Source organism: Ambystoma mexicanum, chromosome 8 (assembly GCF_040938575.1).
Source record: "Ambystoma mexicanum isolate Mex_15411 chromosome 8, UKY_AmexF1_1, whole genome shotgun sequence".
NCBI lineage: Eukaryota > Metazoa > Chordata > Amphibia > Caudata > Ambystomatidae > Ambystoma > Ambystoma mexicanum.
In genome coordinates, this window is record NC_090929.1 from 65003538 (window position 1) to 65029173 (window position 25636).

General features: G+C 47.5%; 1 protein-coding gene across 3 annotated transcripts in view; it reads left to right on the forward strand.

The window, feature by feature from the left end:
• POMT1 (protein O-mannosyltransferase 1) overlaps positions 1-25636 on the forward strand; it is a 145040-nt gene that overhangs the window by 61353 nt on the left and 58051 nt on the right. For all 3 annotated transcript variants that reach the window (XR_011268474.1, XM_069609292.1, XM_069609293.1), the window contains exons 7-8: positions 8043-8108; positions 8707-8800. Coding sequence is in view for 2 of the 3 variants with exons in the window: in XM_069609292.1 (XP_069465393.1) it covers positions 8043-8108; positions 8707-8800 (160 nt within the window). In the remaining variant the exon portion in view is untranslated. The remainder of the gene's footprint in view (positions 1-8042; positions 8109-8706; positions 8801-25636) is intronic.

Genomic DNA, 25636 nt, shown 5'->3' on the forward strand with positions numbered 1-25636 from the left:
CCCACTTTTTACCACCCCTAGGGGGAATATCGGGGAGCAGCCTCACCTCCCAATCCTCACAGGGAAGGGCACCCCAAGGGGAGAATTGACGTAATCCCACGATTTGTCAAAGACTTGTCCCACTTTTGCACCAACTGTACCCTGGCTTCTTATACAGACCAGATCCTGGCTGAAAGAAAACAAGCTGTGGGCAAGGGTCCTCCCCTGCCAACGCAGCCCAGGTGAATTCCCTCAGCTTGTCTTGATTCCCTCTGTCCAGTTCCTCACTGTTGCTCCCGTTCCTTCTTCCATTATCTGCCTCTTACTTGCCAAGCCCCCTCCACTTCATCCCTCTGCTGCTCTTTTCCTCATCGTCAATCTTGCCTTCCCTATGCAATCGCCACCCATCGCTCATGCCCCATCCCTCTCTCGCCCCTGTGTCTCTCTCTCCCTCGCGCCCCTGTCTCTCTCTCCCTCGCGCCCCTGTCTCTCTCTCCCTCGCGCCCCTGTCTCTCTCTCCCTCGCGCCCCTGTCTCTCTCCCTCGCGCCCCTGTCTCTCTCCCTCGCGCCCCTGTCTCTCTCCCTCGCGCCCCTGTCTCTCTCCCTCGCGCCCCTGTCTCTCTCCCTCGCGCCTCTTTCTCGCTCTCTTGGCCCTCTGTTGCTCTCTCACGTCCCTCTATTGACCTTCTCTCACCCCCGCGCCTCTTTCTCGCTCTCTTGGCCCTCTGTTGCTCTCTCACGTCCCTCTATTGACCCTCTCTCACCCCCATCTGTCCCTCTTCCCATCTCTCTCATTAGCCCCTCTTGCCCCCTCGTTCCCCCTCTTACCCCTCGTTCCCCCTCTTACCCCTCGCTCCCCCTCTTACCCTTCACCTCCCTCTTACCCCTTGTGTCCCCTTGCACTCCTTTGTGACCCCCTTGCCCCTTGTGCCCCCCTTTCCCTTTGGGTGCCTTCTTCCCCTCATGCCCCTCCGTGTACCACCTCGTGCGCCCCTCTTGTCTCTCCCTCGCCCATCTGTCTCTGTTGCCTCTTGCCCCCTCGCTCCCCCTCTTACCCATCGCTCTCCCTCTTACCCGTCACCCCCTTTGTGTCCCTTCTTACCCCTTGTGTCCCCTCCTTTTGCCCATTGTGCCCCCTCTTTTTGCCCCTCTCTCCCCCCTCATGCCTCTCTATTGCCCCCATCGCACCATCACCCATCTCTCTCTTGTTGGCCCCTCTGTTGCCCCTTGCCCCTACTTACCCCTTCTCGTACCCCTCGCTTGCCCTGTTAGACCTCACACCCCCTCTTAACCCTTGCTCCCCCTCTTACCCTTCACCTCCCTTTTACCTCTTGGACCCCCTTGCGCCCCCTTCTTGCCCCTTGCGCCCCTTCTTGCTCCTTATGCCCCTCATGGCCCTTTTTCCCTCCCCCCTACTTTCGTGTCCCCTCCTCCTCTCCCTTCCCCTCCTGCCCCGCTTGCCCCTCATTCCTCCCTTTCGCCCCCTCTTGTCTCTTATGCCCCCTCCTCTTGCCCATCCTCTTGTGCCACCTCCTGCCCCCCTCTTGCCTTTTCCCCCTCCTGTTGTGCCCCTCTCTTCTCCTTTCCCTCTCTTCTCCTTCCCCTCTCTTCTCCTTCCCCTCTCTTCTCGCTCCCCTCTCTTCTCGCTCTCCCACTTTCGTCCCTCTTTCCCCTTGTCCATCGCCACTCGTTTCCCTCTCTGTCCCTTCCCTCCCGGTCCTCTCTCGTTCCCCTGTTTCCCTCCTCTCTCTCATCCCCGTGCGTCTCTCATTCCTTCCCCTCGTTCTCTCTCCCCTCGTTCTCTCTCCCCTCTTTCTTCCTTTCCCTTCCTCCCTCCTCCCTCTGTTTTTCTCACTCCCCCCTTTGTGTTTTATACCCCCTCACTCTGGCATACCTCCTCTCTCACACCCTCCCACTTGCTCTCTTGCACCCTCTTTCATTCTGACATGCCCTGGCAGGCTTCATAATATGGCTTAAAGAATTTGCTGCAAAATATTGCAAAAAAGAAAATGTGTGTTGCTTAATTTCCTATCCCATATTGTAGTCTTCTGCAGGTCTTTCTAGAGCAAAAGCATATTGATAGGAAGAAAGAACTGGACATGAGAATAAGTGGTCTTTAATCATATGTTCCGTGACTTGTAGAAGACACAACCCCCACCCCCCCCTCTCCCACTTCTCTTATTCAACAAATGATTTGACAGTTACGTGATTTTACCGACTGGCATTCCAGAGTGGTACATTGCATCGCGGTCAAAACACAGAAAAACACAGATTTTGTTTTTACTTGGGCTCTCCCTCTCCCCCCCCCCCCCCCCCCCCACCCGCCAAGCTCCCCGATTTTCCACCTTTATAGCGCCACCCCAATCCCACCCCGACCCATTTTAACCCCTTACCCCACTGCCCTTTATGCATGTATCTATTCTTTCAGGTGTAATTGTCCTCTCTGTTATGTACCACTCTCTAATGTTAGCAATACACTGACTGGATACCGATTTGACTCTATTGGCCAAATCTGCCAGGCATTTCTGCCCTGCTGCGCCTGACCCTCTTCTGTGATCTAGTTTTAGGTACACGCTTGCGCACCCATACAGTGCTGGCGCTTTTTGTTTTGGATCCTTGCTTAGCTACGACTCGCTTTAGAAACATTTGTCTAAATGCATTTCTGTATATTTATTAAAAACCTGATCCCGGCTGGCATGAAGGCCAGAGGGCAAATAAATAGTTTTGCTTCGTTTCCTCTTAAAGGGCCGCTCAGCTCATGTTGGATGCCTTTTACAAATGTATTGTGTCATATTTTGTTAAAACCTTTCACGTAACAAAAGAACATATTGTACTTTCATGTAAAATCAGAATTATGATCAAAACAGAAAATTGCAAAATGCACATGAACTGAGTGAGGGATGGGAGGAGATATAGGAGCAGCCTGTAGAATGAGAGGGGATGTAGGAGCAACCTGTAGGATGAGAGGGGGGATGTAGGAGCAGCCTGTAGGATGAGGGGATGTAGGTGCAGCTTGTAGGATAAGGGGGATGTAGGAGCAGCCTGTAGAATGAGAGGGTATGGAGAAGCCTGTAGGATGAGAGGGGATGTAGGAGCAGCATGTAGTATGAGTGAATGCAGGGAATGTAGGAGCAGCCTGTAGTATAAGGGAATGTAGGGGCAACCTGTAGGAGAGGGGATGTAGGAGCAGCCTGTAGGGTGAGAGGGGATGTAGAAAAAGCCTGTAGGATCAGGGAATGTAGGAGCAGCCTGTATGATGAGAGGGGATGTAGGAGCAGCCTGTAGTATGAGGGGATGTAGGAGCAGCCTGTAGGATGAGGGGGGATGTGGGAGCAGCCTGTAGTATGAGGGGGATGTGGGAGCAGCCTGTAGTATGAGGGGATGTAGGAGCAGCCTGTAGGATGAGGGGATGTAGGTGCAGCCTGTGGGATGAGAGGGGATGTTGGAGCAGCCTGTAGGATGAGAGGAAATGTAGGAGCAGCCTGTAGGATGAGAGGGGATGTAGGTGCAGCCTGTAGGATGAGATGGGATGTAGGAGCAGCCTGTAGGATGGGAAGGGATATAGGAGCAGCTTGTAGGATGAGGGAATGCATGGAATGTAGGGGAAGCCTGTAGGATGAGGGGATGTAGGAGCAGCCTGTAGAATGAAAGGGGATGTAGGAGCAGCCTGTAGTATGAAGGAATGTAGGAGCACCCTGTAGGATGAGGGGATGTAGTAGCAGCCTGTAGGATGAGAGGGGATGTAGGAGCAGCATGTAGTATGAGTGAATGCAGGGAATGTAGGAGCAGCCTGTAGTATGAGGGAATGTAGGGGCAACCTGTAGGAGAGGGGATGTAGTAGCAGCCTGTAGGGTGAGAGGGGATGTAGGAAAAGCCTGTAGGATGAGGGAATGCAGGGAATGTAGGAGCAGCCTGTAGAATGAGAGGGGATGTAGGAGCAGCCTGTAGAATGAGAGGGGATGTAGGAGCATCCTGTAGGATGAGAGGGGATGTAGGAGCATCCTGTAGGATGAGAGGGGATGTATGAGCAGCCTGTAGGATGAGAGGGGATGTAGGAGCATCCTGTAGGATGAGAGGGGATGTATGAGCAGCCTGTAGGATGAGAGGGGATGTAGGAGCATCCTGTAGAATGAGGATGGAGGGGATGTAGGAGCATCCTGTAGAATGAGAGGGGATGTAGGAGCATCCTGTAGAATGAGAGGGGGATGTAGGAGCATCCTGTAGAATGAGAGGGGATGTATGAGCAGCCTGTAGAATGAGAGGGGATGTAGGAGCATCCTGTAGGATGAGAGGGAATGTAGGAGCAGCCTGTAGAATGAGGGGATGTAGGAGCATCCTGTAGGATGAGAGGGAATGTAGGAGCAGCCTGTAGTATGAGGGAATGGAGGAAATGTAGGAGCAGCCTGTAGGATGAGAGGGAATGTAGGAACAACCTGTAGGATGAAGGAATGTAGGAACAACCTGTAGGATGAGGGAATGTAGGAGCAGCCTGTAGGATGAGGGGATGTAGGAGCAGCCTGTAGGGTGAGAGGGGATGTAAGAGCAGCCTGTAGTATGAGGGAATGGAGGGAATGTAAGAGCAGCCTATAGAATGAGAGGGGATGTAGGAGCATCCTGTAGAATGAGGGAATGGAGGGAATGTTGGAGCAGCCTGTAGGATGAGGGGATGTAGGAGCAGCCTGTAGGGTGAGAGGGGATGTAAGAGCAGCCCTGTAGTATGAGGGAATGGAGGGAATGTAAGAGCAGCCTATAGAATGAGAGGGGATGTAGGAGCATCCTGTAGAATGAGGGAATGGAGGGAATGTTGGAGCAGCCTGTAGAATGAGAGGGAATGTAGGAGCAGCCTGTAGTATGAGGGAATGGAGGAAATGTAGGAGCAGCCTGTAGGATGAGAGGGAATGTAGGAACAACCTGTAGGATGAGGGAATGTAGGAGCAGCCTGTAGGATGAGAGGGGATGAAGGAGCAGCCTGTAGAATGAGAGGTGATGTAGGAGCAGCCTGTAGGATGAGGGAATGCAGGGAATGTAGTACCAGACTGTAGGATGAGGGGATGTAGGAGCAGCCTGTAGAATGAGGGGATGTAGGAGCAGGCTGTAGAATGGGAGGGGATGTAGGAGCAGCCTGTAGGATGGGAACAGGGATGTAGGGGTAGCCTGTAGGATGAGGGAATGCATGGAATGTAGGTGAAGCCTGTAGGATGAGGGGAAGTAGGAGCAGCCTGTAGAATGAAAGGGATGCAGGAGCAGCCTGTAGTATGATGGAATGCAGGGAATGGAGGAGCAGCCTGTAGTATATGTGAATGCAGGGAATGTAGGAACAGCCTGTAGAATGAGAGGGGGTGTGGGAGCAGCATGTAGTATATGAGGGGATGTAGGAGCAGCATATAGTATGAGGGGATGTAGGAGCAGCCTGTAGGTTGAGGGGATGTAGGAACAGCCTGTAGGATGAGGGAATACAGGGAATGTAGGAGCAGCCTGTAGGATGAGAGGGAATGTAGGAGCAGCCTGTAGAATGATAGGGGTGGTAGGAGCAGCCTGTAGAATGAGAGGGGGTGTAGGAGAAGCGTATAGGATGAGGGGATGTAGGAGCAGCCTGTAGTATGAGGGAATGGAGGGAATGTAGGAGCAGCCTGTAGGATGAGAGGGAATGTAGGAGCAGCCTGTAGTATGAGGGAATGTAGGGGCAGCCTGTAGGATGAGAGGGGATGTAGGAGCAGCCTGTAGCATGAGGGAATGTAGGAGTAGCCTGTAGAATGAGAGGCGATGTAGGAGCATCCTGTAGAATGAGGGGATGTAGGAGCATCCTGTAGAATGAGAGGGGATGTAGGGGAAGCCTGTAGGATGAGGGGATGTAGCAGCCTGTATGATGAGGGGATGTAGGAGTGGCCTGTAGAATGAGAGGGTATGGAGAAGCCTGTAGGATGGGAAGGGATGTAGGAGCAGCCTATAGGATGATGGAATGCATGTAATGTAGGGGAAGCCCGTAGGATGAGGGGATGTAGTAGCAGCCTGTAGGATGAGAGGGGATGTAGGAGCGGCCTGTAGAATGAGAGGGTATGGAGAAGCCTGTAGGATGAGAGGGGATGTAGGAGCAGCCTGTAGGATAAGAGGGAATGTAGGAGTAGCCTGTACTATAAGGGAATGTAGGAGCAGCTTGTATGAGGGAATGTAGGAACAGCCTGTAGAGAGGGAATGTAGGAGCAGCCTGTAGGATGAGGGAATGTAGGAGCAGTCTGTAGAATGAGAGGGGATGTAGGAGCAGCCTGTAGGATGAGAGGGGATGTAGGAGCAGCCTGTAGAATGAGAGGTGATGTAGGAGCAGCCTGTAGGATGAGGGAATGCAGGAATGTAGTACCAGCCTGTAGGACGAGGGGATGTAGGTGCAGCCTGTAGGATGAGATGGGATGTAGGAGCAGCCTGTAGGATGGGAAGGGATGTAGGAGCAGCCTGTAGGATGAGAGAATGCATGGAATGTAGGGGAAGCCTGTGGGATAAGGAGATGTAGGAGCAGCCTGTAGAATGAAAGGGGATGTAGGAGCAGCCTGTAGGATAAGAGGGAATGTAGGAGTAGCCTGTAGTATGAGGGAATGCAGGGAATGTAGGAGCAGCTTGTAGTATGAGGGAATGTAGGAACAGCCTGTAGGATGAGGGACTGTAGGAGCAGCCTGTAGAATGAGGGGATGTAGGAGCAGCCTGTAGGATGAGGGAATGTAGGAGCAGCCTGTAGGATGAGAGGGGATGTTGGAGCAGCCTGTAGGATGAGAGGGGATGTAGGAGCAGCCTGTAGGATGAGAGGGGATGTAGGAGCAGCCTGTAAGATGAGAGGAAATGTAGGAGCAGCCTGTAGGATGAGAGGGGATGTAGGAGCAGCCTGTAGGATGAGAGGGGATGTAGGAGCAGCCTGTAGGATGAGAGGAAATGTAGGAGCAGCCTGTAGGATGAGAGGGGATGTAGGTGCAGCCTGTAGGATGAGATGGGATGTAGGAGCAGCCTGTAGGATGGGAAGGGATATAGGAGCAGCTTGTAGGATGAGGGAATGCATGGAATGTAGGGGAAGCCTGTAGGATGAGGGGATGTAGGAGCAGCCTGTAGAATGAAAGGGGATGTAGGAGCAGCCTGTAGTATGAAGGAATGTAGGAGCACCCTGTAGGATGAGGGGATGTAGGAGCATCCTGTAGGATGAGAGGGGATGTAGGAGCAGCCTGTAGTATGAGGGAATGCAGGGAATGTAGGAGCAGCCCGTAGTATGAGGGAATGTAGTAGAGCCTGTAGTATGAGGGAATGCAGGGAATGTAGGAGCAGCCTGTAGGATGAGGGGTGTAGGAGCCGCCTGTAGATTGAGAGGGGATGTAGGAGCAGCCTGTAGAATGAGAGGGGATGTAGGAGCAGCCTGTAGTATGAGTGAATGCAGGGAATGTAGGAGCAGCCTGTAGTATGTGGGAATGTAGTAGCAGCCTGTAGGATGAGAGGGGATGTAGGAGCAGCCTGTAGAATGAGGGGATGTAGTAGCAGTCTGTTGAATGAGGTGATGTAGGAGTAGCCTGTAGTATGAGGGTATGTAGGAGCAGCCTGTAGTATGAGGGAATGCAGGGAATGTAGGAGCAGCCAGTAGAATGAGGAATGCAGGGAATGTAGGAGCAGCCTGTAGAATGAGAGGGGATGCAGGGAATGTAGGAGCAGCCTGTAGTATGAGGGAATGAAGGAGCAGTTTGTAGCCTGACTGGGCTCCATTGTAACCCTGTAGTAGAGGGAGATTCACAGTAGTTCCTTTTTGTGTATGTGGTTTATTACACACAGCATACACATTTAATACAGAATACTAGTTCCTTCCCCTCCACCACAGGTGGCTCAGTGATCCACCAGGAACATACAAGCTTACATGTCAGAGCGCACCTTGCAGAGGAGAAGATCACTAGTTCCTCTCAGGAGCCCAGGACTAGAGGCTGCTCTGATGTAAATTCCAGGCCCTTATGGAACTGACCCTTGAGCTGCACCCAGCAATATGCCTGTCGGGGGATTGTGATGCAGCACTGCACGTTCTTATGTCTCTCTGTCCTTTACAGGCCGTTCGCCCTCAGCTGGTGGTTCTGGCTCCTGCTCACTGGTCTGTCCTGCTCCTGTGCTGCTGGGTAAGCTTTTCAGTCTAAACTGTCCTATTCTTGCAGCAAATGTCCTTCAACCGTGTCTCCATTAAGGTATGGGGGCTTGAGCAAAACCTTTGTCCAAACCTTTCAGGCAGGGTGGAAAGGAGAGGTGGAGTTAATGTGTCTAGCACCCAACACCACCTTAAACCATGTGAAGATGGTGTCCTCAGTTTTACAGACATTCCTTCCCCCTCAGGGCACTCCCCCCATGCCCGGCCGTGAATTCAGTGTGTTCCACCATATTATAGGGCGATTGATTTGGGAGTCAGAAACTACCAAAACTGGCCCTGGCATGTGCAAAACCATCAAATACAACGCTAAAAAACGCCTTAGGTGTTAGAGCTAGTAAACCATTGAATCCAAAATTGAAGCGGGGGTACAGGGGGGAACAGCTTTCGAATATAGTTTGCATATCCTTGCTACTTAGCCTTTCTTGAGTTCTAAAGTTCAAAGAGCAAAGGAGCCTGAAATCTAGACAATCTGTAAGTGACTTTAAGTTGCACACTAGCCCATGGGAATGAAAAGAGTAAAATGCAGCACCCCAGGTGTCCATTCGGCTCGTTTAACTCTGCTTTCGTTTCAGGGTAAAATACATGGGCCTCTTCACCTATGCGTTGCTCTTGGCTGTGGCGGCCGTCCACGCGTGGCAGCTGGTGGGTGACAAGACCTTGTCCAATGTAAGTATGACACAGGAAATGTTGTGTGATTCGGGTGCAAACAAGCAAAACTGGGTAGTTTATTACAGGGATGTGAACATTATTGACAAATACTTCTATTTGAACCATTACAATGCTTGTGTTGCCAATTTTTTGGTAGAGGAAATGCAGCTGTCATGGCTCCCAGCGCATTGGAAATTCAACTATTTCATTTTGTTTTTCTTGATCATAGTAAAGCGGCTAAGTTACGGTGCTGCAAGCGATATAGACAAGATAAATATATATCTTTTTTAAACTTCGCACTCGGACAGCTAAATGTCCAACCTTTCTCCAGTGCATTAGTTAAACATTTCCTTTTAGTATTCTTCTAATTTCCAATACAGATTTACTGATGATAAACCAGTCTGTGTTATTGGGGTATTTATGGAGCGCAAAACCAGCTTCAGGAAGGAATGGAGCGCTTTACATTCATAGGGTGAAGAACAAGGTTAGGGAGCAGAGAAACAAGGGAGGGGGAATCTAACCAGGGAGGGAGGGCAGTAGTCTGCAAGGTATCTACAAGGAGCAGGGGAGGAAACAGTGGGGATCAGATTTCCCAGTCTCCGGTAGGGTGGGGAGTGGACGGTGTATGGTCCTAGGTGTTCGGGAGGAGCCATTCCTTGGGGGTTTTAAGCTCCTTTTTGCACTGTTTAAAGCACTTATTCAGAACTCCTAGTCCCCTAGAAATTATAGAAAAATGAAGAAAGAAATGATCATGTTCTAGTGATAAATATGAAAACCAATGAGGCATTTGAGAAGAAAGGGAACAGGAAAAGCACATATCTTAAACATGTCTCTGTTTTCCCTGCATCTTCCAAATGACCACTTGTGCCCGGTCCTTCTGTGGCATAATAATGAATGGACAAAGGGGCATTTTTATATGAGGTACCATCTAATGAACCGTCCTAGAAAGGGAAAAATGCCATCTAACAAGCGTCTCAGAAGATATAACCATTCATAAAAGTGTTCTTAATACTAGAGCCTAAAAAGGCGACATGCACACATGTTGGGTTTCGTTTTACAAATCACATAATCTAAGCAAATCTAAGAACGAAGAAAAGGATCGTGAAATAGACAGGTACAGCCTTCTCCGGGGAGGGGAGGGGAGTGTGGCTGGGGAAACCCATTCATTCAGAACACTCCAATTCATTTCTTTAGACATAATGAAAAAATAGCCTACAAATCATACAGACGTGGTAAACGATATGGACGAAAAGAAGGATGAAATAATACATTAGGAAACGCCATTTTATTAAGAAGCTGAGGTGTTAGCCAAATACTCTTCTGTAGGGCTTGCCTCTGATCCATGGGTTCATTGTCCTTCTGGCCATGGTATAACATGCCAGTGAATTCCTGAAGTTTTGGCTCTACATTAATCCCAAGATCAGCAGCCCTGGTTTTGTGTATCCAAATATACTCCCTGCATCTCTGTGACCATGTTCTTTGTCCATCTGGTTTCTGTCAAGGTGCATGTTCCCATCTAATGAATCTTGTATTCAGTATTTCTTTTGCCATTGCACTGACTGGAGATAGTTCACTTTTGTTGTACACTCCCTAACTCTGACCTTTGGGCTGCAAATGGTATTGCCGGTATGAAAGCTTTTGCATGGATGCTCATTTCTGCAGTCTCCATGGGCATGGGTGATCCCGTTTCTCATGCTAACAACCGAGTGCAGTTTTCCTAAAGTCTACCTTCAGGTCAGACTAACTATCCCTTGGTATACATGCCCCAACTCTTAGAGGTCTGTACTACCGAAAGGATCTGGTAGAGTGGCAGAGCAGCCAGGCATATCTTGGGAGGAGGATGCGAGCTGTGGGTAAGTACAATGAACCCAGTCAATACATTACCCCAAAGAAACACACTGGAAGTTACAGTGAAATATACATTTATTTTATATACACAAGGCAAGGTAAGTAAATACTATTTTGCACTAACAACACGCTTAGAAAACAATAGCAACACTTTTTCAGGTGACTGCTTCAAAAGTAGTGGCTTGCAGCAGCAATTGTTACAGTGCCATTCATTTGTAAAGTCACTCACCCAAACCTCTGTTGGAAGGGAAAAGGTTTATTCGGCACTTGAAACCGCAATCTACTTCTTGGAAACAATTTATTTCAATGGTTATAATGATTTAACAATCCAATCCCTAACACGTTAAGAGTTTGTCAAAGTCAGTTGAGGAGGGGTGCAAAGCCTTATGCAGCAGAAAAGGCAACATTTTAGTTACTTTAAATAGGATGATTTAGTGGAATAGAAAAGTTAATAGGGACATTGCAAAGGACTCCCTATAGGAGAACAAGCCGTGAAGCCTGGGCAGTGGGTATGGGTGACACAAACACTTGCGCCCCACAGTACCCTAGGTGTATTGAATAAATAATGCAGCTGCGGTGGACCCGGTCTCCTTTTCCCTCGGTCTGGTGATGAAAGGAGGGACTCTGAAAGGAATGTTGCGAGAAACGACCCTCGGTAAGGATTTCTTCCTACTACCACGTTGGTCTGGAATTTTGGCGCCTTTCTACAAGCTCCAGCAGTGTATGGTTACCGCCCAGTCGTTCTGCCTCAATCCTGCAGTACTGCACTCGGGTGAGGGGACTTTAAGGATGGTGATCTTGTCCCTGGAGGTCCTAGTGAAACTCCCCAAAGTTCCTGGAGGGTTTGTGCTCTGGAAGATGATGTACTACAATTAGGTTGAGGCCCCCTGATATTCGTGGTTTGCACCCTGGAAGGTCACTGCATGTCTTGGGATGGCTTGTTGTACAGCTCATTTTAGGGCTAGTTGGTCCCACCAGCCAAAGGGAAGGAGTCGTCCACTTTGGAGCTCCTTTGTTGATTAGAAAACGGGGTCAGGACAGCAGTGGTCTCTGTGATTTCTGAAAGGGTATGCCAGCGTCTCTGGTTGTCTTCTGCTTCGGATCTTCTGTTCCAGTGGTCGACTTGCCTTCTGCCTCAGGAGCCTCGCTTTTTATTCGGATTTTCCATTCACTCCTCTGCAAACTCTCCCAGCAGTTTACAGAAAAGGGTGGGTGGCTGTCCAATCAGGACAGCCAGCCCTTCCCTCCTCCCCCCCCACTGGGAACTGGTCCATTCAGGCACATCGGCAGACAAAGGGCAGGGGAGCGTCAGACTCTTCCTCTGCTTCCTGTCCTCACAGAAACACTGGAGCCCTGGCAGGCACACACAGGGTTCCTGCCAAAGGCAAGACTCCCATTTAGACCCCCCCTCCCATAACGTTAGAAGAAGGGCTAAAAAAAGGACAACCACACAAGAAATGGCGAACAAAGAAATGAGGCAATATGTTGGAACATAGCTGACCCTTTTTTGCATAAACTGAGCTGTGAATACAGCCTGCTGTGGAAAATTGCACAAAAGTTGGTAGAAAATGTCCACGTTCACTGCCACAAGCCATATCAACCATCCCAATTGTTTGTAGATCCCCCAACTCTTAGTGTCAGTCTGAACTACTCATGGAACCTTGGTAGTGGCAGAGCAGTCAGGCTTATCATAGGAGGAAGATGTGAGCTGCAGGCAAGTACCGAGAACCCAGTTAGTACAGTAGTCCAAAGAAACACACAATGCATTTATATTAAAATATATATTTATTATATGTACTCAAGAATCACTTTTAAATACTAAGCACAATAAACCAAAACACTTACTTTAGATTACTTTTCAAAGGCCATTGCTTAGTTTGTAGTTGCTCGCAGTTACACTTGTAACTGCTTTTGACAGTTCTATTGTATTTTTGGTAATAACGCACACTCGCGAAACTTGTAAGAAATACGGTAAATACATTTACTCTGCAAACCCACATAAGATAGGGACTTTTGGGAAGAAAAATAGTAGGTTAGTGTAACACTAGCAGGCTTAAAGGTCTAGAGGTAGTTTCTTCCCACAGCAAGTCTTTTAAGGTCCACAACGCAACCCTAGCTAAAGGCAGTTTGAAGAGGGCTCAAAGTCTTGACAAGCAGCAGAATACTCGTCTCTCGTCTTTACGATGCAAGAGAATACAACCAATGTTGGAGAGCCTGTTAAAGGACTCGCTAAAGGGACACAAGCAGCAGCTTGGGTAAGAAGTAAGAACGGGTTGCCCTGGACACCTGTTTGTGCATTCCAAAGCTGTGGAGCGACTTCTTGGATTAAAGTAAGCAATACCCTTTCTCCACACAGTACCTTAGGTTAGAGGAAATGTTTGTGGCTGGATTTTCCTCGGTTTGGCAGCGTTTGATCCGACCTCTGGATTCCTTGGTCTGGTGACAAAAGGCAGGGCAATGAACGGTCTATCTCTCAGCAGCAGTCTCGAGGGATAACCTCTGGGACGGATTTCATCTGCTTCTATGGTCACTCTGCGGTTCTGGTGCCTTTTCTGCCGCACCAATAAAGGACGCGATTTGGACAATCTTCTTCGGTTCCTGAAGTCCTGCGCTCTGTTGAGGGCACTTGGACAGGTCAGATTGTCTCTGGAGGCTCACCTGGAGCTCAGCAAAGACTTTGACGGATTCAGTCTTTCCACAATGATGCACTTCAATTGGGTTGAAGGTCTCCTGGTATTGGGGTTCCGCAGGTCTGGAGAGATGGCTCTGATGATTAAAGTTCGTCTTGGGACTGGTTGTTCCCACCAGTCAAAGGGAAGTAGTCATCCTCTTTAGAGTTCCTCTATCGCACAGAAAACGGGGTCAGGACAGCAGTGGTCGCTTCATAGTCTGCAGGCGTCTCTGGTAATTTTCGGTTACTTCAGTTTCCAGTGGTCGACTTGCCTTCTGTTAGAATAGTTTTTCTGAAGTCCAACTAAGGGCTTAGCAAACCTATACAACTGAGTGGTATGCAGTAATAAAATTACGGCAAAAATGTCGCCTGTGCAAACAATCGCGGCAAAAATGCTGTGGTTTGACCAGGTAAAGGTGTACCCCGTTATACCATTTAAGGGGAGCGGGGGTTGCGGTGGTGTCCCCAGGGACGTCATTTCACCAAAATGCCAGGGGTAGCGGAAGTGACATCATACGACCCTTGACCCCTGATGACATCATTTGACCACACCCCAAAGTGACCTCGTGGGAAGCGATGGAACACAACCTTTCACCAGTTGACAAAACAGGAAGTGGCATCACATAGCATTGTACACTACAAAAAATATGGTTACGATATCACTATAATGTGATGTACATTTCATACAAGAATGGATCGCCATATGTATCGTTAAGATCATTGTGTATAGGCCGATATTACCAAATTACTGTGACTGCAAATGATAATGATTTGTTATTATAAAGCCCTTGCGCTTAAGTGCTTTATATAGAAAAAATATACACCCAATATCACCCAACCTGTGTTGGTACTCATTTATCGACCTCAGAAGGATGAAAGGCTGAGTTGAGGTATTTAAGAACAGACTAAATCAGTGACTCACCCCCTGAGGTGTGCCTGAAATAAACCTTTAATGAGTCTAGCAATTATTGTATAGAATTCCAGAAAGACACATTATTTGGTATTCTTATTCTTTCTTATTTAGGCTCAGTGCTGAAAGTGTTAAACTTGTGGCACTCCTGTACTTATTTTTATTTTTTTAAGGGGCCTGAACAAGAAAGCGAGCCACGAGCCACATGGTGCTGGTGAAAGCCCAGGAGCTTGCATTACCAAAAAAAAAAATAAAAATGATCTTTTATTTTTATTTTTTAGAGATCGCAAGGGAGACCAGAGAGGTCGCATTTGCGACCTCTGGCGACCCCTAAATGACATCCCTGGATGCCCCCCTCTCCTCTTAAATGGTATAATGGGTCTAGGGGTTGCGGGGATTTCCTCCGCATCCTTTACATGGATTGCGGTGGCAAAACCACAGCCTTTTTGCCGCAATTTTTTGAGTAAACTGCCATTTTTGCCACACTTTTAACACACAGAACCTCAGTGGCAGTACAATACTCCACTCTTAGTATAAGGCTCGACCACCTGAGTATATGCTAGTGTAGACGGAGCAGCCAGGCTTATTTTAGGATGGGGAGAGGGCTGCAGGAAGGTACAAAGAACTTGTAGTATACCAAGGGTTCAACAGAAACACTGAAAACCAGAAGTATTATACAAAATAAAGGTTTATTATAAATATAAGTTTGGCCAAGATTAATCTTGGGGGATAAGTACTTAATCATAGAATTATAAACACAACACAATGCTTGAAGGTAAACAGACCAAAGCATAAACCTTGCTTAGAAAACAAACAGTATTTCTTGGCAAGTCAGATCTTATCAAACACATTTAGTATAGGACACACCTATTCATGGGGAGTAAAACCATAAGTTACTTTCAGTAATACAAGGGTAGTAGACCCTGGCAGTTGTGCAATGACACTCAGTTAAGTACACACTTAGGAAACCAAACTGCATTTATACTTTTCAGAATAGTCGAACACTGGTTCAAGGGAGAGTAGAAACTTATAACCATATTCAGGATAACACACACTTATACTAGATGAGTAAGACCTTTTGGTGCAATATACAATTACAGTTGCTTTTTAGCTCAGTGAAACACAGACTAAGGTAAGCAAGAACTCTTTACGCTTATTTAGGATTTCACCAGACAGACCAAGTTCAGCTACACCTACAGAACACTTTAAGAATGGGACCAGGTATTCTAGGGCGATCAAACCTAATGTAATATACTATTACAGTTGCTTTCCAGGTCCAGTGGAACACAGACTAAGGTAAGCAATAACTTTCTAACTTAATTTAGGATGGCCCAAGGTAAGTAAAACCCATATACTTTTTAAAGGAGCTATCAGCAACTTAAAGGTAGGTATAACCCTCTGACTGTTTTAGCATCTGTATAAAACAGACCAGGGAAAGCAAAACCCAATGTTACACTTTAAGAAGGACTCCATGTTATTCTAGGTAGGTAACACCCAACGCAGACTCTGTTTAGACAGGCTATACAGCAGGTCAGGGGAAGCAAGACCCAGTTGGTGAACTTACACACCAGTATTCTGAAGGAAATAGTTAAGTGAGGCCAACAGCGTTACTTTTGGGAATAGGCACAACCAGTTTATAGGTGAGGAAAATCACCTTACATTCAAGGTAAGAACCTTTGTAACTGCTCACTCTCAGAGTTACAAACTCTTTAACAAGTACAATTTTAAACACTTTTCAAGGCAGAATCCTTTTCTTATCCAGTCCTTCCCTAGTCTATTGCAGGAGTTCTTTCAGAGGCACCCTAGTGGTCTAGATGCCAGCTGCAGGCAGGGCGAGACAGGGTTCAGTTGCAGAAAAAGTCATAGTTCCTGTGGAAGACTGTTCAAACAAGTAGTTCACTTTAGAGTTAGTTAGGGTCCAGGGACATCTGAGAAGACACCCTAGGAGGATTCCAGCAGTGGGCCTGGATGAGAGGACTCCCAATCAGAAGAAACACCCCCAAAGCTTTACAGAAATCACACAGGCTTAAGGTAAGTAAAGACCCCAGCCACCACAGTACCTCAGCACGGAAAAAGAGTTGCAGGAGGGGAGACTTCAGGATCTGCAGCCAAAAACCCGGTCAGTGGATTCCTTTGTCATGAATACGGAAGACAGGACTTTGGAAGGGATTTTACAGCAAGGATCAATGGAGAACGCTCCAGGCAAGAGTTTTTTCGCACTCTGGTGAGGGGACTTTTCAGACTGGATTTCATTCTCTGGAGGTCCAGCAGGATGCCACCAAGTTTCAGCTCAATTCGGAAGGCCATGCACCGCACGATGACTCGAGGTCCCAGGGTAATGGGGGTATTGCAGCCCCGCAAGGTCGCAGCACTATGTGGGATGGCTCAAAATGCAGGTCTTCTTTAGTCCAGTGGATCACACCAGGCTCTGGGTCAGGGTCGTTTTCAGAGCCCCCAAAATGCTTGGAAGGAACGGTAAAAGCAGGCTCTGGTTACACAGCAGGCTCTCCGGGTTACTGGAATTCGTCTCAGCCGCGTATTCTTCATCTTCCTCTTCGGATTCAGGTGCAGTAGTCAACTACTTCTTCAGCTTCCAGGATCAGACTTTTATGTAGGAACCCAGCCAATCAAACAGACGTGCAACATTCAAACTTGGGGGGAGGGGAGTGGGGGGGGGGGTGGATTGGCAATCCTTTCAGGAAAGACAGCCGTCCAGTTGGAACTGGATTCTCACAGGCAAGCTGGAAGACAAATGGGTGCAGGGTTATGGACTCCTCCCTTGCATCCTGCCTTCACAGACACTCTAGAGCCTGGGCGGGCTTGACCGATGTCTCCCGCTGAAGATTAGAATCACACAGGAATATCCCACTATGGAGGGCAGGGGAATGACCAAGAAGGGACAAGAAGCACGTAGATGGCAAAAAAGAAGTCCAGGGCCATTTTTGTCAAATGGGCACCCATGGGTTCCTTTACAGCAGCTGTGAAAACAGCCCCCGGTAAAGGTGCACCGAATTAGTAAAAAGGTTCACTGCCACCAGCCATTTAAGGTAAGCTTGTCCCTCTAAAAGAATTGTTACAGCGCTGGTGAGAAAGTGGATACGTTGTTTCTCTCCAGCACTCCACATAAGGTGGGATGTGCTGGTTTAACCTAACAAAATGTAGAAGGGATAGACATATCTACAAGGTAGTCAGAGAAAATAAAAGGGGAGCTCAAAGGGCAACCCTGTAACAATAAAAGGGTATATACCAAAAGTTGTCAGAGGATACAATTAAAGGGACACTATGGAGAGTCTTAAAAATGACACTCCCAAAAATAGAAAGAGGATCTGTGTGTGTGGAAAAAGGTTCACACTCACTGAGGTATGGGGAAAGATAATCCATCAGTAACGCAAAAAGTTCTGGGGGTCTCACAAGTGAGGTAAATTTAGCTCTAAAGGTAAAATCTTACCCAACACCTTTGACCTCAGGATCGTCACCTTTTATTCAGTTTCAGCACACACTCCTCTGCATTCTCTCTCATCAATTTACAGAAGGCGGGGGGGGGGTGTGGCTGTCCAATCAGGACAACCACACCCCCCCCCAAAAATAGACTCCACGGGACAGTAAAATACAAAGAAAGGAGTTCCAAAAGACAGATCCCATAACAATGAATGAGTGAGCGGAAAAAGGCTCCACTCATTCAGGATTAAAGGAAAAGGTTCAGAAGTCCAGCAAAAAGTGCTGGGAGTCTCACTAGGACGGGGGATTAAGCATAACAATGATAAATCTCCTTAACAGTATATGCAGTCCTTTAATGTGGCCTTGGTGTATGGAGGCCTCCTCAGGGCAGCCTTCATTCATATGGACCTCCTATGAGGATATGATGTGTGTGCAAATCCTCAGTGCAGGCCTGGTGTATTTTATCTCTTCTAGGCGAGCCTGGTGTATGGGTCCCTGTTAATGCAAACCTGATGTATGTGGAGCGCTTCAATGTGACCTAGTATATATGGAGATCCTCGTTGGGGAGCAAATGTATGCAGAGTTTTTCATGCAGTCCTGGTGTGTGCAGGATTCTTCAGTGCAGTCCTGATGTGTGCATGGCACTTCTGTGCAGTCCTGATGTGTGCATGGCACTTCTGTGCAGTCCTGATGTGTGCATGGCACTTCTGTGCAGTCCTGATGTGTGCATGGCACTTCTGTGCAGTCCTGATGTGTGCATGGCACTTCTGTGCAGTTCTGATGTGTGCATTGCACTTCACGGTTGGCCTGACGTGTACAGGGGTCTTCAGTGCAGTCCTGGGGTATACAGGAATCTTCAGTTCAGTCCTGATGTGTGCATGGAACTTCACTGTAGTCCTGGTGTAAACATGGTTCTTCAGTGCAGGCCTGACGTGTACAGAATACTTCACTGCAGTACTGGTGTGTGCAGGGCTTTACACTGCAGTGCTGATGTGTGCAGGGCTCTAAACTGCAGTGCTGATGTGTGCAGGGCTCTACACTGCAGTGCTGATGTGTGCAGGTTTCTTCAGTGCAGTCTTGATGTGTGCAGGTTTCTTCAGTGCAGTCTTGATGTGTGCAGGTTTCTTCAGTGCAGTCTTGATGTGTGCAGGTTTCTTCAGTGCAGTCTTGATGTGTGCAGGTTTCTTCAGTGCAGTCTTGATGTGTGCAGGTTTCTTCAGTACAGTCCTGAAGTGTGCAGGTTTTTTCACTGCAGTCCTGAAGTGTGCCTTCCTTGAGAGATTGGAGGTGCGGCTTGAGTCGGAACTGTTGCGGTCCTTTTCTCTAGTCCGGACCAGGCTGAGTGCCGCTGTGTGAGACGCAAGACGCGTACGAGACGCGTACGAGGTGTGCAACGCTCCGGGTGAACCCAGTTGGCTGGGTCGATGACGACTGTTCCAGGTTGCTGACGGCTGCCGTCGGCTGCCAACGAGGCCCTGTTCCACCCGCTTCATTGGTGGCGGCCTCCTGTTGACCTGCAGGACCGCGGGACTCATCTTGCAAGCCGGTCTCAGTCTGTGTAGGACCGACCTGGTCAGTGTTGCAGCCGATGGGCTCACGGAGACAACCCCTCCGAGGGGGCCACCCGCCGCCCCCGCTCCTTCTCTCCCCCCCCCCCCCGAGCACGCTGCACCTGTGGAGGAGAGCTGAGGAGTAGAAGTGCGGCGGTGCGGGGTGAGTGGCAGGGGAGGAGCGGATGGTGGCGAGGGGTGACTGAGGCAAAACGGGCTGACTGAGTGGGGTAATCCCAGGTTGCCAGGGTGGTGGTTATATATATCCACTACCTACTGACAACTGAATGAGTACAGTATCTTCAGCCTTCTCACTCTGTCCCTCTCCTCCTCACCCCCCGTATTTTCCTTTTCCCTCTATACCTTTCTCTCCTTTCCCATTCATCTCTCTTTCCTTTTTCCATACTCTAATCCCCCAAACCTTTTTGTATTTGGGGGGTGTGAAAGGCTCTCTTGTCAATTAAAGGCTTAAATATATAGATCAACACTCCATACGTGGAGTAGTGTGGGACCTGGCCTGTACTGGCTTGTACTGGGATACCCACTGTTCCTAATTGGATTCAAGCCGTGAGCATTTTGCCACAATGAAGACCCGAGGGAAAAGGAGGAGAAGCCCGACTATCAGCAAAGTGGGCATAGTGGAAACCCCGAAGGGAAAAAAAATAATCAATATGCCCAATAACTCTGCCTCCCCCAATCATGCAAAAGGACATACAATCCTTTTTTTGGCCCTAAAGAAGAGCAGATAAAACTGCAGGAGCGGGCCCTGCCCAGTATTGGAGAGAATGACCCAGACTCCTTGATCTATATTGATAACAACGGCTCATTGCTGAAATTATGCAAAGAGGCTAGAAGGAATTCTTTGATGCCAGGAGATCAAGCATCTAAGAACCTATTGTCATCAAATCTATTGGCCACGCCAGACTTGGAACAATTTATGACGTCTGCGGAAACTGCTACCGATGAATCAGATGGTGATGAAGAAGCCAGCATGGCTTGTGAAGAAAAACTAAATGGGGGAGTGGATTATATAAATGAAGCACCCCCCCCCCCCCAAGCTGGTCTAGAGGAATAGATGGTCTGGAGTCCAAGCTGGACGCTTTATTTCAACTATGTTCACAAATGGCAATGGAGCAACAGACAGTGAAGGAGGAAATGGCAGAAATTCTCCTCCTATTAAAGAGCCAGAAGGCATTGACACAGGCAACTGGGACCAAGCAGTTACCCTCCTTACCAGAAATATCCGCCTCATCTCCCAAACATTCAGATGCCCCCTCAGACCAGGTTGTTGTGGTCGCGGATTCAGAGAGCGGGATGCTAGAAGCGTTATGTGCCGAAATATCTATTATGAATGTCCCGGACACACCGCCGAGAAAATTCCGATGGATCATCAGCAGCCAGTATGGGTAAACAACCGGTGAAAATCCAGGCAAAGACTCAGGGGGTGGGAGGTAATATCCCGCACCCAAAACTAAAGAGCCCAAGTAAGCCAAAAACAAATAAAAGACAATAAATAAGCTTCAAGGTGAAGCGCACAGATCAACGGAACCCACTGGACGATTGGATCCACCACCCGCAAACCTTGGCATCAGAGAAATCAACTCATATGGTGAAAAGTGGAGACGCAGGGAGCACGCAGTTGGCGGGGCCCAGTGACCAGGGGACACAAAAAGCAGAGGCTTGTAAGGAATGCAAAAAAAGCTGGGTATAACCCTACAAACAGAGGGCCCAAGCAAGAGGATGGAACAAAACCACCAATTAAATGACAAGGCTAAGCTACTAGAACCAGACTCTTCTGAGTCAAGCTCTTCTTGGGAAGGGCGAGTTAACCAACTTAAATCAAGAAACCCCCTGAAAAATAAGACAAATACAGACCCTCTTTGGTGTAAGGACCTATTGCACCTGAAAATAGTGGAAAAGAATCCTACAACAAATAGCCCTTTCCTGAATAGGAAATGGTTGCTGGAATTGTTCCATATGGTTCCTGAGCTGGCACTGATATCCACTAAAGACATTGCTAAAATTGAGCTTCCAGAGACAGATAGTATCGATAATTGGGTGATTATGACCTGTACTTCGATAGTAGTGGATAGAATATGCCAAAATCAAGAGGCTTTATTCCAACTAGGATTCAAAATCCTGGTTTTCTTTCCGGCAGAGTGTCAACCAAATTTAAAAGATCAAAATAAGAAGCCAGTAACTAAAAGGGCTCCGGTCATAGAGGTGAGAAGACAGGAGGGCCAATGGGAAGAGATTCAGTCCAGTTTCGAGTGACAAACAAAACTACATGATCTCGATCAAGGACTGGCCCTGGTATCATGGAACTCCAGAGGCCATGGGTCTTTCCTAAGGAATTATGAGACTCTGGAACTATTGAACAAAATGTCCTGTTTTTGTGTACAAGAAACATGGCTCTGCAAACCCTGGGTAATGGATGGTTATACGATAATACACAGCTTGGCGGTTCACCCGACCTCCGGAAGACCAAAGGGGGCCTGTGTATAGGTGCCAAAAACTGGCTTAATCTAGTGGAATATCGGGAAGGCCCACGAAACATCAACTTTTTAGCAGCCACCATATCTATCCCAGACGAGACTTCCCCCACCCATTTTGGTCGCCACCTTATATGACCCCCCTGGAGGGGCTAAAACCCTAGAGATAACAGCCTCGCTAGTCACTACTTTGAGAGTGTGGCTATCCACTAATAAGGATGGCCGAGTGATAATCACCAGGGATTTCAATATTGCGGCCACTCGGGAAAAATAACCTCAAGGAGAAAGCAGGAGGGCACGTCAAGTTATCAAATAAAAGGTTCCCAGAGAGCAAGAGCCTGGCTGCGAACAATGGCAGAATTTGATTTATTACCTTTACATACAGCGGACAACGCAAAAGAAGCCACATGGTCTAATGGGACAATCTCAACCAGGATTGATTTCATATTCATAAACAAGCAAGAAAGCACGAACCTGGGGAAACTGACACTGATCAACAATAAAGCCAGCGACCATGCAGTGCTAAGCTGCAAACTGTACGATCATATCTGTAGACCTAAAAAAACAAATGAGGGAGAGTGTGATGATCAACAGTGGGGGAAATCGGATACGGTGGTCTCAAAAGACCATACTAAGATATAATAATCTATTCAGTCATGATCTGAAGAACAGAGAAGGGGAGAGAATTCAAGATCTTATTAACGATGTGTATACACGGGTGGAAGCAGAAATGTTGATCCCCAAGAAAGGGAATTTCAAGAAGATATGGAGACCTGGTCAATACTATGATCCCACTATAGCCATAAAAAAGAAAGAGAAGAATTCCGCCATCAGACAACTGGAGAAAACACTCAGGACTAATACTTCGGCCCTAATAACTGGGATAAAAAACATAAGGAACAAGTATAATTCATGGCTGCGAAATCATAGAGAATCCATCGAGGATGCTGGATGGAAACATCTGAATAAACTAATAAGAACAAATGATTCAAAGAAATTCTGGTACTGGATTGGGAAAGCACAGCATACCCCTGATGTACAAAAAGAAATGACCACCGTTTCTGAGGCAAGCTGGATAGAATATATCAAAGGCTTTTATGATGGCCCAGAGGACCCCGGCCCGAAACATACGCAACAACAAAACTCCAAAGTTGTCGAGCAGATGAAAACTGTAGATCTGATGTCAAGAATAAAGACGTTAAAATCTTCTAGTGCTACGGGCCCTGATGGGCTCAATAATATGATTCTGAAAAGTGACCCGGAGTTATGGGCCAGCGCCCTGAGACAGCTGTTCATAAAGATCTGTCAATCGGGAGTGATCGCGGATACATGGAAAGAGGCCATTCTGATTCCAGTTTTTAAAAAAGGCAATCGGGAAAAGCCTGAGAATTGTCGCCTTTTAGCCATGTTAGATTGCTGCAGTAATATCTTTGCCAATATCCTTCTAGAACTACTCACGGCCTGGACAACAGAAAGGGGTATTCTAACGTACCATCAAACAGGATTCAGAAAGGGGTGTTCAACAACTCACCCCATTTAGACCCTGCTAACTTTGATATCCGATCTGGACGCAAAACCTGGAATGGCACTATACGCATGCTTTGTAGATTACACAGCTGCGTTCGATAGCGTCGACAGGGCTAAACTATGGTCCATGCTAGAAGATTGGGAGATAGAGCCATCCCTGCTTTATTTCATAAAAACCCTCTACAGGGATACATCGGTGAGAATCAGGATGTCGCAGGATGGGATTCTCTCGGAAAGTGTGCCCACGCGTCTGGGGCTGAAGCAGGGTTGCGCATTAGCCCCTTTGTTCTTCAATTTATACTTGTCCATGTTGGCTAGAAGACTGGGGGCTGTACATAACACCCCGCCTCAATATGGTAACAAAGGTGTGACGTGTATTACATAAGCGGATGATGTGGTGATCCTTGATAGAACTAAAGTTGGGCTACAAAATTCTTTGACGGCACTAAACATCTTCTCTCAAGAACTGTCTCTTAAACCCAACATCAATAAAACCAACATTTTTATATTTGGGAACTCTAGTGCCACCAGGAAGAACAAACAATGGTGGTTGGGAGGAGAAAGTGTTGATACCACCAATAGTTATCGGTACCTAGGAATCAATATCGCAACAAAATGTATGACATCCGCTATCTCAGAGGAAACTACAAAAAAAGAAAGCCTTAAAGAAAAGCATTGATGGCCAAGGTGGCAGGAACATTGAAGCCAAGATTCTAGCCTACAAAACCTCAATTGTACCAACCATTACATATGCCCTAGAAACTTTCCCATGGAAATGGGTTGCTTCGATAGAGAAACTTGAAGGGAAGATCCTGCGGTCAATGCTGGGCCTCCCTCCCGGGACCCCTGTGCAGGCCATTAGACTTGAGCTGGGCCTTGCCTCTATAGCCATGCGCTGGGCACTGGCCTCATGTCATTTATGGGCCAAGATAAAGTTTGACCTAACTGGGCATGATAGCCTATTGGCACTTACTATCCCGCATGCCAAGAGATTTGAATCCAGCAAATGGTTTAGTGAACTTGAGGCCAGGAGCATAAAGTATAAACATAAAATTGGCCTTACACAAATACCAAAGACATGGATGGAATATAACTTGGCAAAAATCCCCGAAAAGGCTAGATCAAACGACATAGACTCTACAATAATGCACCTTGCCACCCTGAGTAAATAAAGAGAATAGGTTAAGCAGGCATTTGATAGAAATAGCCCCTGCTTGTACCTGACTAGGAAGCGATATCCTAAAATGACTAGGTTTATCCTCCCACTCAGACTTCAAACCATCAAGGTGTTGGAAAATAAAGGTGCCTGGAAGGCCATACCGCGAGAACAAAGGAAATGTAGACTATGCGGGAAACACCTTGAGACGGCGAGACACCTTTTAACACAATGTGAAGTATTAGAAGCAGAATACAAACTTGCATACGAAAATCACTGCAATCCCACCATGGATGTTCTGGAGTGAGTTGTTTGCTGCTAGGTCATCTGTTTTAAATCATGCAGCATATCATGTGTGGGAGATAATTATTAAAAGAATAGATGCAATAGAGAAAGATTAGGGATCTCAAGAGTGTTACATTTTTGGAATACATATTTAATTGTTGTTTATTAAGTAAGAAGGGAGATAATTAAGTGTGATATGATTTTAGATTGGAATTTTAAAAATAACTGAAATGTAAATTGCTATGATATAATTGTAAAAGGTTTCTTGATGTTAGTGTGAAAAAGATGCAAGACATCTAATGGCGCACTATAAATAAAAAAAGAAGTGTGCAGGTTTTTTCACTGCAGTCCTGAAGTGTGCAGGTTTTTTCACTGCAGTCCTGAAGTGTGCAGGTTTTTTCACTGCAGTCCTGAAGTGTGCAGGTTTCTTCAGTGCAGTCTTGATGTGTGCAGGTTTCTTCAGTGCAGTCTTGATGTGTGCAGCTTTCTTCAGTGCAGTCTTGATGTGTGCAGGTTTCTTCAGTGCAGTCTTGATGTGTGCAGGTTTCTTCAGTGCAGTCTTGATGTGTGCAGGGTTTTACAGTGCAGTCCTGATGTGTGCAGGGTTCTTCAGTACAGCCCTGATGTGTGCAGGTTTCTTCAGTGCAGTCCTGATGTGTGCAGGTTTCTTCACTGCAGTCCTGATGTGTGCAGGCTCTTCACTGCAGTCCTGATGTGTGCATAGCACTTCTCTGCAGGCCTGATGTGTGCAGGTTTCTTCAGTGCAGTCTTGATGTGTGCAGGGTTCTACAGTGCAGTCCTGATGTGTGCAGGTTTCTTCACAGCAGTCCTGATGTGTGCAGGTTTCTTCACTGCAGTCCTGATGTGTGCAGGGCTCTACACTGCAGTCCTGATGTGTGCAGGGCTGTACACCGCAGTCCTGATGGATGTGTGCAGGTTCTTCACTGCAGTCCTGATGTGTGCATGGCACTTCTGTG